The 16,712-nt window shown below is 36.4% G+C and overlaps 1 protein-coding gene across 2 annotated transcripts in view; it reads left to right on the top strand.

Annotated features, from left to right (window-relative positions):
- The window catches only part of sfswap (splicing factor SWAP), a 121,013-nt gene that overhangs the window by 6,132 nt on the left and 98,169 nt on the right, over positions 1–16,712 (top strand). For both annotated transcript variants that reach the window (XM_016548269.1, XM_016548270.1), the window contains exons 3-7: positions 4,231–4,362; positions 7,198–7,277; positions 9,411–9,636; positions 10,659–10,777; positions 15,576–15,726. In XM_016548269.1, coding sequence (XP_016403755.1) covers positions 4,231–4,362; positions 7,198–7,277; positions 9,411–9,636; positions 10,659–10,777; positions 15,576–15,726 — 708 coding nt within the window. The remainder of the gene's footprint in view (positions 1–4,230; positions 4,363–7,197; positions 7,278–9,410; positions 9,637–10,658; positions 10,778–15,575; positions 15,727–16,712) is intronic.

The raw sequence follows: 16,712 nt of genomic DNA, 5'->3' as shown, positions 1-16,712 counted from the left end.
GTGTCCTCTTTTGGAAGACCAAACAAAGTAGTTTCGCTTTCACAATGAAGCACACAGCGTCTTCAGGACATGGCGGCAGCGGCAACAATACTACAAGCGAGAATAAAAGTTACGCCTTCTTTCTTTGCGTGAACATTTGGGCGGCGTTATGCAAATTTTCCCAGATCGTGACGTAGGTATGTGGGGGTGTGTTAGAACGAGCCGTTTTAGGTAGGCGTGGTTAACTCTTAACTTTTATAAAGAATATCTCTTTGGATTTGAGACTAGTCTTTGCAACTTTACAGATCTTCTTTATGCACCAAGAGCTTGTAACGCTCCAAAGAGAAAGGAAAAATTGAAATCGCATCATATGACCCTTTTAAGGAAACGTTTGACTTGTCTCCCAGGGCCACAGGAGGGCGCAATGAGCAAAATAATGCAGCACATTTAAATTCAAATTCAACGCAAGGAAATAAATGTCTATAAAAAAAACCTGCATTGTCTAAATTAACTCATATAAATCAAATATAATTTCGTAAATTGCATAAACAATTATGAACAAAACAGCATCATGTATTCATGCATTGCTTAATACAAAGAGCCGAATCGCCCATCACGCAGATTGCATTTAAAAACAAGAGACGTGGTAAAAGGGAATAAACCTCCACAAATTCACGACGTGTTTTCTAAAAGTTTAAACTGTTTTAACTTTGCATGGCTACATCTTGTGTGACGCGAGTGCAGCAGTCATGTTTGTCCGTCTAAAAATTAGCTGAATATGCATTCTGTGTGAAGGGCTTGGTTTCGGTTTTCACCTAATCAAGATCTTCTCCGCATTGAGCTTCTATATTTCTCTAATATTTTGAATGCATAACACAGCAGCGGCGCATCTCGTGGGAGACATTTTGTTCATTCATATGTCTCCCTTATCTAACACACCTGATTCAACTCACCAGCTCATTAGTGGGACTGCAAGACCTGAAGTGGGTGTGTCAGATATAGGGAGACATACAAAATGTGCAGTGCTGGGGGTACTTCATGGAGAGGTTTGAGAACCACTGGGCTAGACTAACAAAGCATTAAAATGCAACAACGTCACTTACATCATTATCACCGCATCTCGTGTGCCACGGATGACGTTCCCTGACGCACTCCTAACATTCAAATGCAAATGTTTATTTTAAACTTGACTAATATTCATTTTTTTATTCACAATCTCCTCATCACAGGCAGGCACTGCACTCAATTCAGCATGTGTTCGTGTTTGTGTGTGCTGTCTGCGCCACTCATAACACGAGCCTATATCGTGCACTATATCGGAATTTTTTATATCATTATCAAAGAAGGTGTACCGTCGATTTTATTCGCCCAGGCCTACTTTGGATGCACTGAAATATCATTTAAAAATGTCACAAAATTCCATGTTTGTTTGTGTGTATGAGATATTTTACAAGCTTATCAATCATGGCTCAGTCAAATAACTTTTTAGAGCTGGAACTATTGGGTTTTATCTCCTTTTGTTTGGAATGTTTTGAAACATTTTCAGAATGTTGTTTTGTGACTTGTAAGTCTTCAAACTATTCTCAATGAATCAAATGGAGCTAAAGCTAATTCAGTATGGCACATTATTATAACTCGGTATATCAACAGGTTCAAAAAGTCAAAAATGATGCTTCTCGGCTCAATTTGTGGTTTAACAATCTTTAAACAGAGGTGTGCAGTAAGTGGGAGTGAATTATGATGTCCTTTGCTGGTAGTGTGAGTACGCTATAGTCATTATCTCTGTAGTCATCATGTGGATTCGCCCTTGAGGGGGAGACCTAATCTCATTAAACTTTTATCAGTCTGTCTACATTAACATCCTATAAACTGTAATAAAGCATTGTAATTGTTTAATATTGGACTGTCCTTGTGCTCTATTGCAGTTTTAGTAGCTGTGATTCTGTAGTGAGATCGTTAAAGATGAGAACACTCTGTGGCTGTTTGGATGTGCAGATAGCTTTTAAGTTTTCAGTTTTAGATAAACTGGGTTTAGGCCACTGTTTTAGGGTTTGGTTGTGAATAAATGTCTACTAGGGTTGTGACGGTGAGGAAATTTTCCCATCGATTAATCGACGTGTGACAACACCGGTAATACCGGTACCGTGGGGGCGGGGCATTCCCTCTTTTCCTAGCTTTCCGTCGCTTTTAAATAGCTTGCAAAAGCTGCGTGCGCATTTTACTTTTACTTTAAAATAGCGGCAATTCGCCTATTGAAGAATTGATAGAAAAAGACATCCCAGATTGTACTTCAAATTTGAGGTCTTTTACTTAGTATTTTAATTAGTGACGCGACGGTCACAGCTGATTCAGAATTCAGATTTTATTTTCTTTCTTTCTTTTTTTAACTAGCAAATTGGATTCTGATACTGATACTGATTTTTAAGCAAATTTATTTATTGGCTATTTGCTTTATAACAAACAAACTGGCTTTAAACAAAAATATCTAGCCATTTGAATTCTCAAGACAGTTCCCTTCAGTGATACATTAATATAACCCCATAAATGTAATGCATTTATGTACTTATTTTACTGTTATTTTTCGGGATCTACTGGGACAGTAGATCGACGGGTTGGCGACCACTGGTTTAAATAAAGTAAAAATCAGCAAACAATGTGGAACCAATTAAGTCAGCTCGACTCACTCTCCTCACTGGAGAAATGAAATCTGATCTGTGATGCGACTGTCGTTCGGTACGCTGCATTGAGCAGCCGCGTTCAGTTTTTAACTTGTGTCTGTTCTTTTACTGAACTAAATGATTTTTATTTCTATACAAAATCAAAACGACGGTGGGGGTCGGTGACGCGGGGGGCAAGTGAAGTAACCGGTGTTGCGGCTTAACACCGGTATCAACGTCAACACCGTCTATCGCGGCAAGCCTAATGTCTACTAGGGCTGCACGATTATGACAAAAATCATAATTGTCGATTATTCCTTTGAAATTGTAATTGCGATTATTAATTACGATTAAATGAATGATGTTTACACTAGGGATGCACGATAAATCGCATGCGATATTTAACGCGCATCTTGTCAGAAAAGCCGGTTCTGTAATCAGCGGTAAATCTCCATCACGTGCGTGCTTTCACATGGAGCAGCATTAACTACACAGAGCCGTTGTTCACTGACGAGCTGCGCAAAACCACGTTCATATTCACGCGATTTTTTTGCACAGCTTGTCAATGTTAGGGCTGTCAGTCGATTAACATTTTTAATCTAATTAGTTAGGCCTACATGATGTGGTGATTCATTAATCGAATTAATCGCAAATTAAATTTGGCTGTGAAAATACCACCAAAGATAATTAGCCATTATTGTGTTACATGAGAAAAAAAGTAGCTTTAGAAAGAAATTTATTATTTAATTCAATATATATTTTTATTACACATAAACATTTAGGCTACAAAAGCCTAACATTGACTATGGAACATAAAAGAAGATCATTTGAGAAACATTTTTGTTCATGCAATGGAAGTCACTGGTAACCAAATCAGCTTGGTTACCAACATTATTTTTTTTCTTCTGGTTACCAACATTCTTCTTTTTTTTTCTTTTATCTTCCATAAAAGAAAGTCATGATATAGGTTTGAAACAACATGAGGGTGAGTAAATGATGACAGATTGTTTTCTTTTTGGGTGAACTATCACTTTGTTTATTTAATTTTATTTAATATTATTATTATTTTTATTTTTATTTAATGAATAATATATATAATAGTGTGTGTGTGTGTTATAAAAGATATGATGGTTTTCACAAATGACCACCAAATGAACATATAAGAATGATTTCTGAAGGACACTGAAGACTGGAGTAATGGCTGCTGAAAATTCAGCTTTGCCATCACAGGAATAACTTACTTTTTAAAATATATTTAAACAGAAAATGGTTATTTTAAATATTTCACAATATTACTGTTTTTTATGTGCTTTTGATCAAATCAATGCAGCCTTTGTGAATGTAAGAGACTTTCAAAAACATTAAAAATCTGACCAAACTTTTGAATGGTGTATGTAAAACCCAAATAGAAACCTCACCTAAGGATAGAAAAATATTTTTACAAGTTTGGCATTTCTATCTGAATTAGGCTAGTTCAGTAATAATTTGTTTAATCAGTTTTTGTTGGAGGATGATGAGCACTGCAGTAAATTGAGAAATAACATTTTTTTTTTTCATGTTAATTTTTCCTGTGAATCTTTTTTTCTGTTTGCAGAGGAGGAATATAAAAGGCTAAGCGAAGCCTTGGCCGATGAAGGCACCTACAACGCAGTGGCCTTCCGTTACAGCGCTGACTACTATGATCCCTCCCAGCCTACTGAGGAAGATGAGGCCAGCAAAGAAGCAGGTGGGATCCGTACAAGTCTAGTAACCACACAACTTCAAAACCCATGTACTTACTTTGAAATGCTGCTTGTAAGTCTGCCTGAGGAGATTTGGGTTCTGAGACAAGTTTCTGTGCGTACTTTAGCCTACGAACTTCAAAATGCTCCGGGATGAAAAGAGGCCATTTCCCTTAGGTCAAATAAGTATCATTTTTGAGCCCCAAGGCATTGAAAAGCTCAAAGTTTTTTAAAGACTGAGCGAGGCAGGCAGTGGATATGCAGAGACTTTTAATGACCAGCAAGGTCCAGCGGTTCACCACTACAGGGTTTTAGCAAAAACATCACTCTCCATGGCTGATTGCTTTATAAATACAGGAGCCTGGAATTAGTTTGAGTCCTCGGAGCTTGTCAAGCAGAAATTTGGTGACAAATGAGTTTCTAAAACAAACAGTAATCACCCTTGATGCTTTTGTACTCCTCATTCACACCTGTTCGCACCAGCACTCTGCAGATAACAAGACTTGGCCCACGGCGCATAGTCTTTATCCACTGATTTATTACACACACACACACTCACACACACACAGTCAACTAGTAGCATTGATGTCTTTTTCTTACTGTGACTGTGATGAAGTCATACATTTTGTAGGTGCTGAACTGGAAGCTAGTCAACTTTCTTTTCCCCTCAGCATCAGAGAAAGTGCATTCACAATCATCAGCCTCAGATGTCATGCCCCAAAGTCCTTTCATTGACCATTTGATATTACCCACAAAATTGGAAAGTACTTTCTGGATGTGGTGAGCTCTGATCTGATTGTTTGGCTTTAGACAACTTTCAAGAATAAGGGCACAAGTGTTTTTTTTTTTATCAATCCACCTGGAAATAAAGCCATGTTTTGGGGTACCAGTGCCTAGTTGCAAGAAGCCCCTAAAGAACATATATTTCTTAAATATATACATGTATGGGTGTGTATTTACATATAAATATACACAGTACACACACGTATATTATGTAAACATACTTTTATTTTGGAAACGATTAATCAGTTTTACAGCCCTACTTCACAAGCTTTTCGCCACTTAATTTCAGGAAACCTGCAGTTAAATACACACTGAAACTCAAAGATCTTTGTGACAAACCACCAAAATAAAAGTATGGTTTAACTTGAAAGAATTATGACAGAAATATATTGCTGGTGTGTAGGGCTGTCAAAAAAAAATTAGAATTTCGAATATTCGTCGAATTTAAAATAAAAATCCACATTCGAATGCAAAAACGTTGCATTAGAATTTTAGGTGTGTGTCAGGCAGCCTTATCAGTGGCGCATGAAATGTGAAGACGATGTAGGCTAAGTGTCATTGCATTTTAATGCTTTTGTTAGCCTATCCAGTTGAACCCACTAGATGCGGCTCTGCTACGTTGTTCTTTCAAAATATTGCAGAAAAAGAGAACAATCAATGCGGGGAAGATGTTGTTTATCTCAAAACCGAAACCAAGCTGTTCACACAGAACGCATATTTATCGCATTTTCTATCTAGAGGGACATCTGTCACCATTGCACTCGCATCTCGCACAAGAGAGCCGCATGTTTAGAAAGCTATGTAAAATTAATGTAAGTTCAACTTTAAAAAAAACATGTCTCAAGACTTTATGGCGGTTTTCCCCATCCCACTGCATCTCAGGTTTTTAAATAAAGAAAGTGCTCTTTGTGATTGGTTTTCGGTCCTTTGTATTAAACTATACATACATGCCAAAGATAGTCGTGTTATTTTATTATGCTTTGAAGAAACGTGCATAATATTTTGCTCGATGCACCCTCTTGTGGCCTCAGGAGAGAAGCCATAAGCTTTTTTTCCCCCTAACTGAAATTATGCCTTTTAAATTTGAATATAATTCGAATATTGATAATATTTAAGTAAAAAATTTGAATTTAGTTTTTGACAGCCCTACTGGTGTATACTAAAATGGACTTCTCAAAGTAGTAGTAATAATAATATTAAGGAATATCTTATAACCAAGATGTTATGATTTGTTTTCATTTATACAGTTCTGTTGTGGAACATTTTATTTGACAAAAATTAAAAATATGATGTTTTGTTGTAAATTAATTGTTATATTACAACCAAATGCCATGTTTTATTGCCAGTCTATTTTTGTTGTATAAACATAAACCTAAAAACAAAACAAACCATGGTTGGTCATTTAGATGCCATTCTGATGATCTCATTAAGTCTAAGTGGGCCAAAATACTCTGAAGTTTGGATCAGACCGTATGCCATTTACTCAAAGCTTTCTGAGACTATGTGGGATGATTAGATTGCTAGGTTGCATTTGTAACAATCAATGTAAAAAAAAAAAAAAAGATCACGTGACACTATTTGCTGGATGGATTTAGAAGTGCTGTTTGATTTAATAGAGCAACTAATGTGGCACTTTGTAACTACTAGATTTGATTATTTCCCAAGTATCGTTGGACATTAATGCACCAGCAATGTGTTTCCATCTTCTGCCCCCATTTCCCTTCACACTGAATTCCGCATCAAATTTTAATTTGCTTGTACCTGTCTTGGCCAATTCGTGGAGGCAGAGGGTGGAAGGGTGCATAGAGGCTGCAGCAGTAAACAGAGCTGAAGGGGCTTGTGGTCTCTCAGAAAGTTGTAGTAACTTAAAATGAAATCTAAAGTGCCTCTGGTTCTTTTAAAGTGCCCTTAGTTAAAAAAGCTTCATAGTTGCACCGGGTGTGTGTGTGTGTGTTTCTCTTCCTGCTCCAGAAACTCTGCTTCTTTGTGATTCTTTTGCCTTGCTGATCTGATATTGTTTGTTCATTCTGTTTTTCCCACCTTTGCCCTTCTCTCAGATCAAGAGCAGCAGGAGGAAGAGAGTGAGGAGCCGTTTGTGGCGCCCCCTGGCCTCCTCATCCCTTCGGATGTAGAGCTGGTGAGCAGATTATGAAGTATATTTTACACAGTTTCACTTTGGGATGCACCAGTAGTACAATTCTGGTCGATACCAATAAAACGAGATGGTCCTCACTGCAGAACACAAGATCCAGGGGGCGAGGTTGGATCCAGATCCAACTCCTCCCACCTTACATATACCTAAACCTACCCGTCTCCACCCCTTGATCCCTAAACCCACCCATCTCCACCCCTAAACCTACCATCTCCACCCCCTAGATGTGGATCCAACCCCGCCCCCTGGATCTTTGTTCTGCAGTGAGGGGCTACTGCATAAAACAGTAATTATTTTCATTTTATGGCCTTTAATAGATAAATGGCCAATGGCTTCTATGGATTCAATAATATTTTCTCTAAATAAATTTAAAATAATGCACTAAAAACTAAAATCAATCATTTTTTAATGCTACAAGTGAATTAGGCGTCATTATAATGTACAGCATGAAAATGGATATTCATTTGGAGATTTGCTGAAGATTAAATATAGTAGATTTTTTAAAGATTAACTTTAATTGAGTTAAATGACGATTAAGAATCTGGGAAATGAGTACACACTATTAAATATCCAATATCGGCGATGCAGATCAATTAAAGGGGGGGGTTTTGTCATCATTTGCTCACCCTCGGGTTGCTCCAAAACTTTTTTTTTTTTCAACAATCTTCAAAATAGCATATCTTTTGTGTTCAGCAGAAGAAAGAAATTCATACAGGTTTGGAACAGCTTGAGGGTAAGTAAATGATGAGAGATTTTTCATTTTTGGGTGAACCTCTTTATGTAACATGAAAGTCTCTAATATTTGCAGATAATTAATATGGAACCAATGTATTGTGCATCCCTACATGTAATCACCATTACCTACATATCTTGATTGAATATGTATTTGATTTGCATTTCTATTGTTGGATGTCTCATAACTTAATCCGAAAGATTGTTGATTTGCACTCTGCAATAGGCCATTTATGACTGTGTGGCAAGTAAAGACTCTATTCTCTGTTCTTTTCTATTCAGAAGTTTCTGATTTTGATTGAGCTATAAAGATCTTCCTTTGTGTAACCAGAGTGCACACGGTGGCATGTAAACGTAAATCTATACAAACCAGACATGGGCATTTATCTCCACAGGATTCCTCGTTTGGGAGCCACACAACAATCACTGATCATTTTTTCTGTGCCTGTAGCTGAAAGCACGTTGATCCCACCAAATTATACTTCCCTAAAAGCTCAGGAGTCTCGATGCTCCTCCTTTTATCCTCTTAAACCGGGGATTTGTCAGTGCTTTCCCTACTGGCCTACTGGAAACATAAATACTTCACCATCCAGTGAGCCACTTGCCACGTACCCCAACCAGCACTTTTTTTTGGTGGAGGGAGTGATATTTGTCTCTGGGTTGGAGAATTAGTGGAAACCTTCAGTTTCTCAGCCTTGGAAACCCCTATTAGTTTCAAGTCTGAGAGGTTCTTTGAAGGAGCCTTGTGAATTATTAATCTTCAGATGCTCTGATTACCTTGCTTATTGTACAGCACATAGCTTGAAGCAACAAAAGAATCCGATTTTGAAGACAAACGTTGGGTTGTTTATCTTCAAATTAGCAAGTCATTATTTGACTCCCTTGGTCTCTGGGGCTTTGAAAGCAATATATTCTCTGTTTACCTGGACATTGGAGCTAAAGTGCAGCCCTTCGAAAAGTTCTTCTCATGCAATATTCATGCTTCCTTCTAATGAAGGATATGTGTCATTTGGAGCACTATTGGTGTCATTTGTCATTTAAAATACGGCATTGCCATAAATCAGCTCAGCACATGAATATGATTGTGTCTGCAGCTTGAAAGATTTGTGACTATTTTAAATCTGCATGTGTAGCTGGAAATGAATTAATGACTTCCCTGGTTAGATTCATGGAGCTCCAGCCCACACTCACACACAAATTGTTTGTGTGTGAACTGCAGTAGCTAGAAAATCCTGTAACTGGAGTAATTGATGATAAATGTTCTATACCCATTTTTCCCTATACAAATTTTCAAATTAATCTTTATTTTTTAAAATGGCATATTCTCTTATAAGCTTAATCAGAATTTCAGTCTTGTTTACCCAATTTCTTTGCCATCTATTTCAGCCTGCAACCACCAAGACGCACGCTATTATTGAGCGCACCGCCATCTTTGTATGCAAGCAGGGGGCCCAATTTGAAATTGTGCTGAAGGCAAAGCAGGCGGGGAACTCCCAGTTTGATTTCCTGCGGTTCGACCATTACCTGAACCCTTACTACAAACATATTTTACGTGCTATGAAGGAGGGGAGATACACACCGGCATCAGAGGGCAAGCAGGACCAGAAACAGGGTAATCTTTTCACTTGTTGCAGTTTATCAATTTGCCATGAAATTTTGGCCACCTTTATTTCCCCACAATTCATTTATGCACATTATTTCAAACATAAATTTCGGGGCAAATGCTATTCTTGAAAATCATAGGATGCTCTTCGGTTTGACTTTAATTGATTATTGCAAATTGCAATATTTCATCAAAATGTGGTGATTTGCTTTGGTATAGAACACCCACTTTTCATAATTCAGTTTGCTAGATGAAATGAAATTAATACTTGTATTTAGCAAAGATACATTAAATTGATCAAAAGTCAAAGTAAAGTGAGGTGACGTGTAGCCAAGTATGGTGTCCCATATTTTGAATTTGTGCTCTGCATTTATCCCATCCAAGTGCACATACACAGCAGTGAGTAGCGAACACGCGTGCACACACACACACACACACAATCCGTGAACACACACCTGTTACGCCACACCTGCCCCCATTGTCACATTGTTACAAAGAAAATTAAAATAAATGCTGAAAAAAAAAGTATCACAGTTTCCTCAAAAATATTAAGCAAGCACAACTGTTTTCAACATTGATAATAAGAAGACATGTTTTTGAGCACCAAACCAGCATATTAGAATGATTTCTGAAGGATTGTGTGACACTGAAGACTGGAGTAATGGCTGCTGAAAATTCAGCTTTGCCATCCCAGGAATAAATTACATTTTAAAATGTATTAAAATAGAAAACAGTCATTTTAAATTGTAATAATATTTCACAATATTAGTGGTTTTACTGCATTTTTGATCAAATAAATGGAGAGTATATGAGACTTCTCTTATAAAACATATAAAATTTTATCGACCCCAAACATTTGAACAATAGTATATATCCTATCACTTTGTCAGTCATTTTGTAGTATATATATATATCGTAAAATTTTACAAGTTTAATTGAATCAGTTGTTTTTAGAATAATGAACAAATCTGAACAAATGAGACATTTCTGAAGTCAGTTAACAATCCAATCAATTGCCCCTTTTGAAACAGAATCAAAGTCAGACGATTCTAACGACGATGATGATGATGATGATGATGGGGATGGAAACTACCTGCACCCAAGTTTGTTTGCATCCAAGAGGAGCTCTCGTCTGGAGGAAATAATGAAGGTACAGCTTCAAACATACCCCATGCTGCTTAGGAATATTAATACACACTTTTGATGGTTTTCAGGCTGTGATTATGTACCGTGTACCCTGAATCACATTTTTTTAATCATACGTGTTAATAACTAAAAGAGCAATGACATGTAATTTACCCCCCTGCTATGCACACTGTGCTTAAACATAAATTTTTTTGCACTCAGTTAACCCAACTAAATGGACTGTTACTGTTATTTTCTAATTAGATGGATAAGTGTTCAAAGCGATACATTTTAAAATGAATGTCAAATTGCTCTTAAGTTGTTATATTTCTGGGCCTGATATGAAAGCATCTGACTTCAAAGTGTTCCCTTTTTATATATTTGTTCAAATAAGGATATGAAGTCCTCATCAGATGTTTATATCTTTGATTTCTGCATCTAATATTCTGTATGTTTAATCTGAGTTGCTTTGTCATTTTTGGAGAGTGGCACAGAGAGACATTAGAGATAAAAGCTTGTAAAATAAACAAATGTTATCTGTTTTGGCTTCTTAATAGATGTCTTCAGGTCACGCCTTGACGTATAAAGTTTGCGTTTCAATCATCAACTTTATATAAACTTTTCTTTTTCTTTTTTGCAAGACTCATCTAATTTATTTAAAGGAGCTAACTTGTGGTTATTACAGTCAAATACTGCCAGAATTGTCAGAAATGATTAAACTAAGTTTTCTGATGCTAAAGGAAGAGTGACTGTTGAACATTCATCTCAGGTCTTGCGCTTGAGATCCCTCTGCGTGTCATGTTTTTCTGTGGCTTAGTCAACCTGTGTGTTCTGGTTCTTCCAGAAAACAGGATTTATGCCACCCACATGTTATGGTGGATTGATAACTTAATAGCAGCTCAAATAACCAGTCATGCATTCTTAATGACACAAGCAGCTTTATCAAGTTTGCAGTTTGCAGGGCATGTAAAAGTAATCTGAATCGATGTGAAAACATAAAAGATAAGGTTTTATTTATTTATTTTATTTTTTTGGTCTGGTCAGGCTAGTAGTTTAGATTTTGACTTGCGCTGCTTTTATATATATCATTGAATGATTTCTCTGAAAAATATATATTTTTCATAACATTGTAGCATATTAATGCAGCATTGTAACATTGTTTTTCTCAGAAATATATATGTATTTTTCATAAAATGTGAAGTTATCTATGTAATGTAATTACATGTAATGAAATTACATTTATAATATAAAAGTTGTATCATAATGTTATATAATGTAATTATTTTAATAAATGTTATAGCATCTACATTTATTATGTTTGTTAGATTTTAAATTAGCAAGAAATTATGCAGTTCTAATGAAATTCCAGGACAGCTATAAATTCATAAACAGACTTGCTGGAAATATTATGGCATATGGCCGTTTGTTTATAATTTTCAACCCATTTTAAATTAGAAGACTATTGAAGACTATCACAAATAATTTTCACAGTTTCCACAAGACCTCATTTATATTAGCCAGTTAAATGACGACTTTGATATATTTAAATAATCAGAGATTGCAATGTGAATGTACAATATATCCCAGAAAAGCAGATGTTTAGGTTTGTAAAGCATACATACAATTTCTTCCTTGTTTTGTGTTGTTCACTAGCTTGTAGGGGTAAAACGGATCGTAGTTGATCGTTTGCACGTGTTTCTAAGTCTTGCCGATTTAAACATTAAAGTGTTTTAAACCATTCACGCGCATTCGGAACTGCGCGCACTTATTCAAAGCGCCCACAGAGAGCCGCGTTTCAGACAATGCATGTACACAGAATTGATCCCTCTTTCGCGTATCCTTGCATCTTGAATGAACACGTACACACAAAATGATCTCAAAATAACTTTCTGGGCAAGGATTCTCGTAAACACAGTCGGTTCTGTCTTAAGTGAACGTAAACAGTGGAGAAAGAAATCTCAAGTGCATCATTATATTGGATCCGTGCATTCGGTCTTAAAGGGGCTGCAGCCTATAAACGCCTGCTGTTCCATAAGCGCCACCTGCTGTCAGAGGTATTTGTATTTAATTATTTGATTTGGGATTTGTTTAAAAATTTCAAATTAGTTTTACTATTTGACATATTTCAATTTCACAAAGAAATGTGCAGCATTTTGTTGGAGAAATAATAAAAGGACACCTTTTCATTTATAATTTGTCTTAAATCTTATTTTGTTAAAAAGAAAAATTGTGAGAAAATTGTATTGTGAATCAGTATCGTGAATCGTATCGCATCACATCGCATCGTGAGTTGAGTGAATCGTTACATCCCTATATGCTACTAGTTTTTGCTGTGGTATCAAAGAAGTATTCTGTGATTTAAATAATAAAGAACCATATTTATTTTGCTCATCTGCAAAATGACCCGATCTGTTACTCAAAATCTGATATGATAATGCAATATGATCCGAGCCATGGGTTTTGTGATCCGTTGCACCCCTCTTGACATCTCTTGACTTGTTATTTGAAGAAAAAAAAGCGATCACTGAAGTTTTTAATCATGCTAATTTGTCCGCAGTGAAGTTCAGCCGATATCTTTTTTTTATTTTTTTTATTCAGTCTACTTAAATTCATTTTGGGCTACCAAAATCTGAAGAATGTCTGCCAGAAGGGCTACCAGCGATTTTGAAATTTTGCGAGCCCCGTTTCTCATACATTTTCTTTAGTCTGTATGAATGGAAATGTAAGGAATGAAGCCAGATTCATACCCATAGGGTAGAATCTTTTGCCTAAAGAGTTCATTCATTTATAAGCTTGAAATATGAGCCCTTGATTAATGATTTCTGCTGATGTGATGAATATTCAAGAGCTCTTACTTGAATATTGTACCTCTGGTGGTGAAAAGCAGTACTTCAGCTTCAGCTGCATAAGCTTGTCACCCAAAAATGAAAATTCTGTCATCATTTCCTCACCCTTATGTTGTATCCTAAAATAAAAGTTTGTTATTCAGTGAGCAACAGGCCAGCAAATTGGATTTTAAAGGCATGGTGCCATAATACCATGTAGACATTTGTAGAGACTAGACAGAAAATGCACTGGAAGACTGAAAAAGCTGCATCTGGTGAACTGTACTTAAAAGGTCACCTCCTTAGTGGACAGAACGGAATCCAGTAAAGTGCATGTTCAGCACGTCATCTAAAATGAAGTGGTCTCGCAGGGTAGGGAAAGAAACCGTTCATGCAGGACGGCAAAAAGCAGAAGGCTTGTTCCTATATAAATTTTCTTTTGCATACTTCTGTCGTTTCTCATACATTTTCTTTAGTCTGTATGAATGGAAATGTAAGGAATGAAGCCAGATTCATACCCATAGGGTAGAATCTTTTGCCTAAAGAGTTCATTCATTTATAAGCTTGAAATATGAGCCCTTGATTAATGATTTCTGCTGATGTGATGAATATTCAAGAGCTCTTACTTGAATATTGTACCTCTGGTGGTGAAAAGCAGTACTTCAGCTTCAGCTGCATAAGCTTGTCACCCAAAAATGAAAATTCTGTCATCATTTCCTCACCCTTATGTTGTATCCTAAAATAAAAGTTTGTTATTCAGTGAGCAACAGGCCAGCAAATTGGATTTTAAAGGCATGGTGCCATAATACCATGTAGACATTTGTAGAGACTAGACAGAAAATGCACTGGAAGACTGAAAAAGCTGCATCTGGTGAACTGTACTTAAAAGGTCACCTCCTTAGTGGACAGAACGGAATCCAGTAAAGTGCATGTTCAGCACGTCATCTAAAATGAATTGGTCTCGCAGGGTAGGGAAAGAAACCGTTCATGCAGGACGGCAACAAGCAGAAGTGATGACAGCATGCAAAAGTCTATAAAGCATGGAGTGACATCCAGTGGCAATAAGTACTGAGGAGAGATGAGTGCAGACTTGAAATCTTTGGTTCATAGTGACGTCTCAATATGTCAGACATCTGATTCTTACAGTGTTATACTGGCTACCTCACACACAATTGGAGCTCTGTCTGATCACACGGACAAGGGAAAGACCTAAATGCAGCCAAACTCAGCATGAAGCTTGGAAGGATCTGCCACAGAGCCACCTGAAAAAAACTACAAAACAATGTGCTACAATGAATTGCTTCCAAGGGGCCACACCAGTGTTAATTTTGACAGGCATTTTTTTATTTAGTCTTAGTCTTTATCTTGAGACGAAAATGCTTAATAGTCTTAGTCACATTTGAGTCTTTCATAGCTTTAGTCGACGAAAAGTCATGCACTTTTGTCAACTTTTAGTCAAACTGCTTATCGGCATCGGTATCGGCTGTCAAAAAAACAATATCGGTCGACCACTAATTTGGACTGCTGTGTGTGTATTTGAGCGCTGAAAACTGATTGCGTGCTATTGCAATCCAATGACATTTTGAAGGACAAGACAGTAGCCTATAGGTTGTATTTTGAATGTCCGGTAATCCCCAAATAACATTATAGTCCCGTCTCGTCTTGTTAACGAAGATGTGGCATAAATTTCGTCATAGTTTTTATCATCAGATATTAGTTTTAGCTCATCAACGTCTTGTCTTTGTCACAGAAAAAAATGTTCGTTAACGAATATTTTTCATCGTCGTCTTCATTGACGAAATTAACACTGGGCCACACAAAGCACTGGCTAGATTTAAAACCTGATTTATTTAATTATTTCTTTCATATGGTGTTTTTACAAGCACATGAATCTTTTCTGTTTTGTTTAAACAGCTTTACACACATTTTGTGGGTGGGATATATATACTGAGGAAAGTATTGCACAGCCCATTGACCTTATGTTTTCATGTGTTATAGCCTCTGCAGGTCATTGATCCAGATCATCCATTGGCTGTGCTCGTTCGAAAAGTCCAACAGGAGAATAATGGTGCTGCAGCGATGGCGACCAAAGCAGAGGAAGAGCATCAGTTGTCGACAGTAGCCACGCAGGCAGAATATACATCTGATCGTGAGTATGATGGCAAATCAACATGTGATCTATATGGTTGAAAAAAAAGGTCCTGGAACAGCTTTTTAGAAGTTAGAAGAGCTCAAGGCTGCGCAATTAATAAAATATAAAATCAAAATCATGATGATGATGATTTGTTTGTTTGTTTGTTTTTTATTTATTGTGCAGCCATGTGCACATAATAATAATAATTATAATAATGCAGTTTAATAATTCCAATAGCATGCATATCATGCAAATTGTGCAGCCCTCTGCATAATTATAATTATAATTATAATAATGCAGTTTAATAATTCCAATAGCATGCATATCATGCAAATTGTGCAGCCCTCTGCATAATTATAATTATAATTATAATAATGCAGTTTAATAATTCCAATAGCATGCAAATCATGATTTTGATTTTATTTCCGTTAATAACAGCTCTATGCACATTATTATTATTATTATTATTATTATTATGTTATTCATTAATAATAATCACAATAATAAAACAGTTAAAATATTTTCCAAACCCATGTATATAATGCCAATTGTGCAGCCCTGTGCATAATAATAATAATAATAATAATCAACAACAACAATAATAATTATTATTATTATTAATTATTTAGTATCATGTATATCATTGTTTCGATTTGTGCAGCTGTATGTATATTATAGATAGATAGATAGATAGATAGAAAGATAGATAGAACTGCAGCATGATAGAGTTCTGTTGGTCTTTTTTGGATGAGGTTGGTCGTTCTTGTCTCTTGCTGATGAACAGAGACATATGTCCTCTTAAAAAGAGCCTTTTAATGGAAGTGGGTGAGGACTACAATGCCAGCTCTTTAAAGACTGTGGCAAATCATTAACATCTTGAATTATTTTTAGGATGATTGAATTTCAGGGCGTCCTTGAGTGAACATGGCAATGAAGCTGACCCTTCAATGCGAGCAAAGTTCATTAAATTAAGTACTAAAGTAGGTAGACTGCCCATCGTG

Source organism: Sinocyclocheilus rhinocerous, unplaced genomic scaffold (genome assembly GCF_001515625.1).
Source record: "Sinocyclocheilus rhinocerous isolate Xijiao unplaced genomic scaffold, SAMN03320098_v1.1 scaffold192, whole genome shotgun sequence".
Taxonomy (NCBI): domain Eukaryota; kingdom Metazoa; phylum Chordata; class Actinopteri; order Cypriniformes; family Cyprinidae; genus Sinocyclocheilus; species Sinocyclocheilus rhinocerous.
The sequence above is the reverse complement of the archived record's forward strand: the minus strand, read 5'-3'. Positions and strand labels throughout refer to the sequence as shown.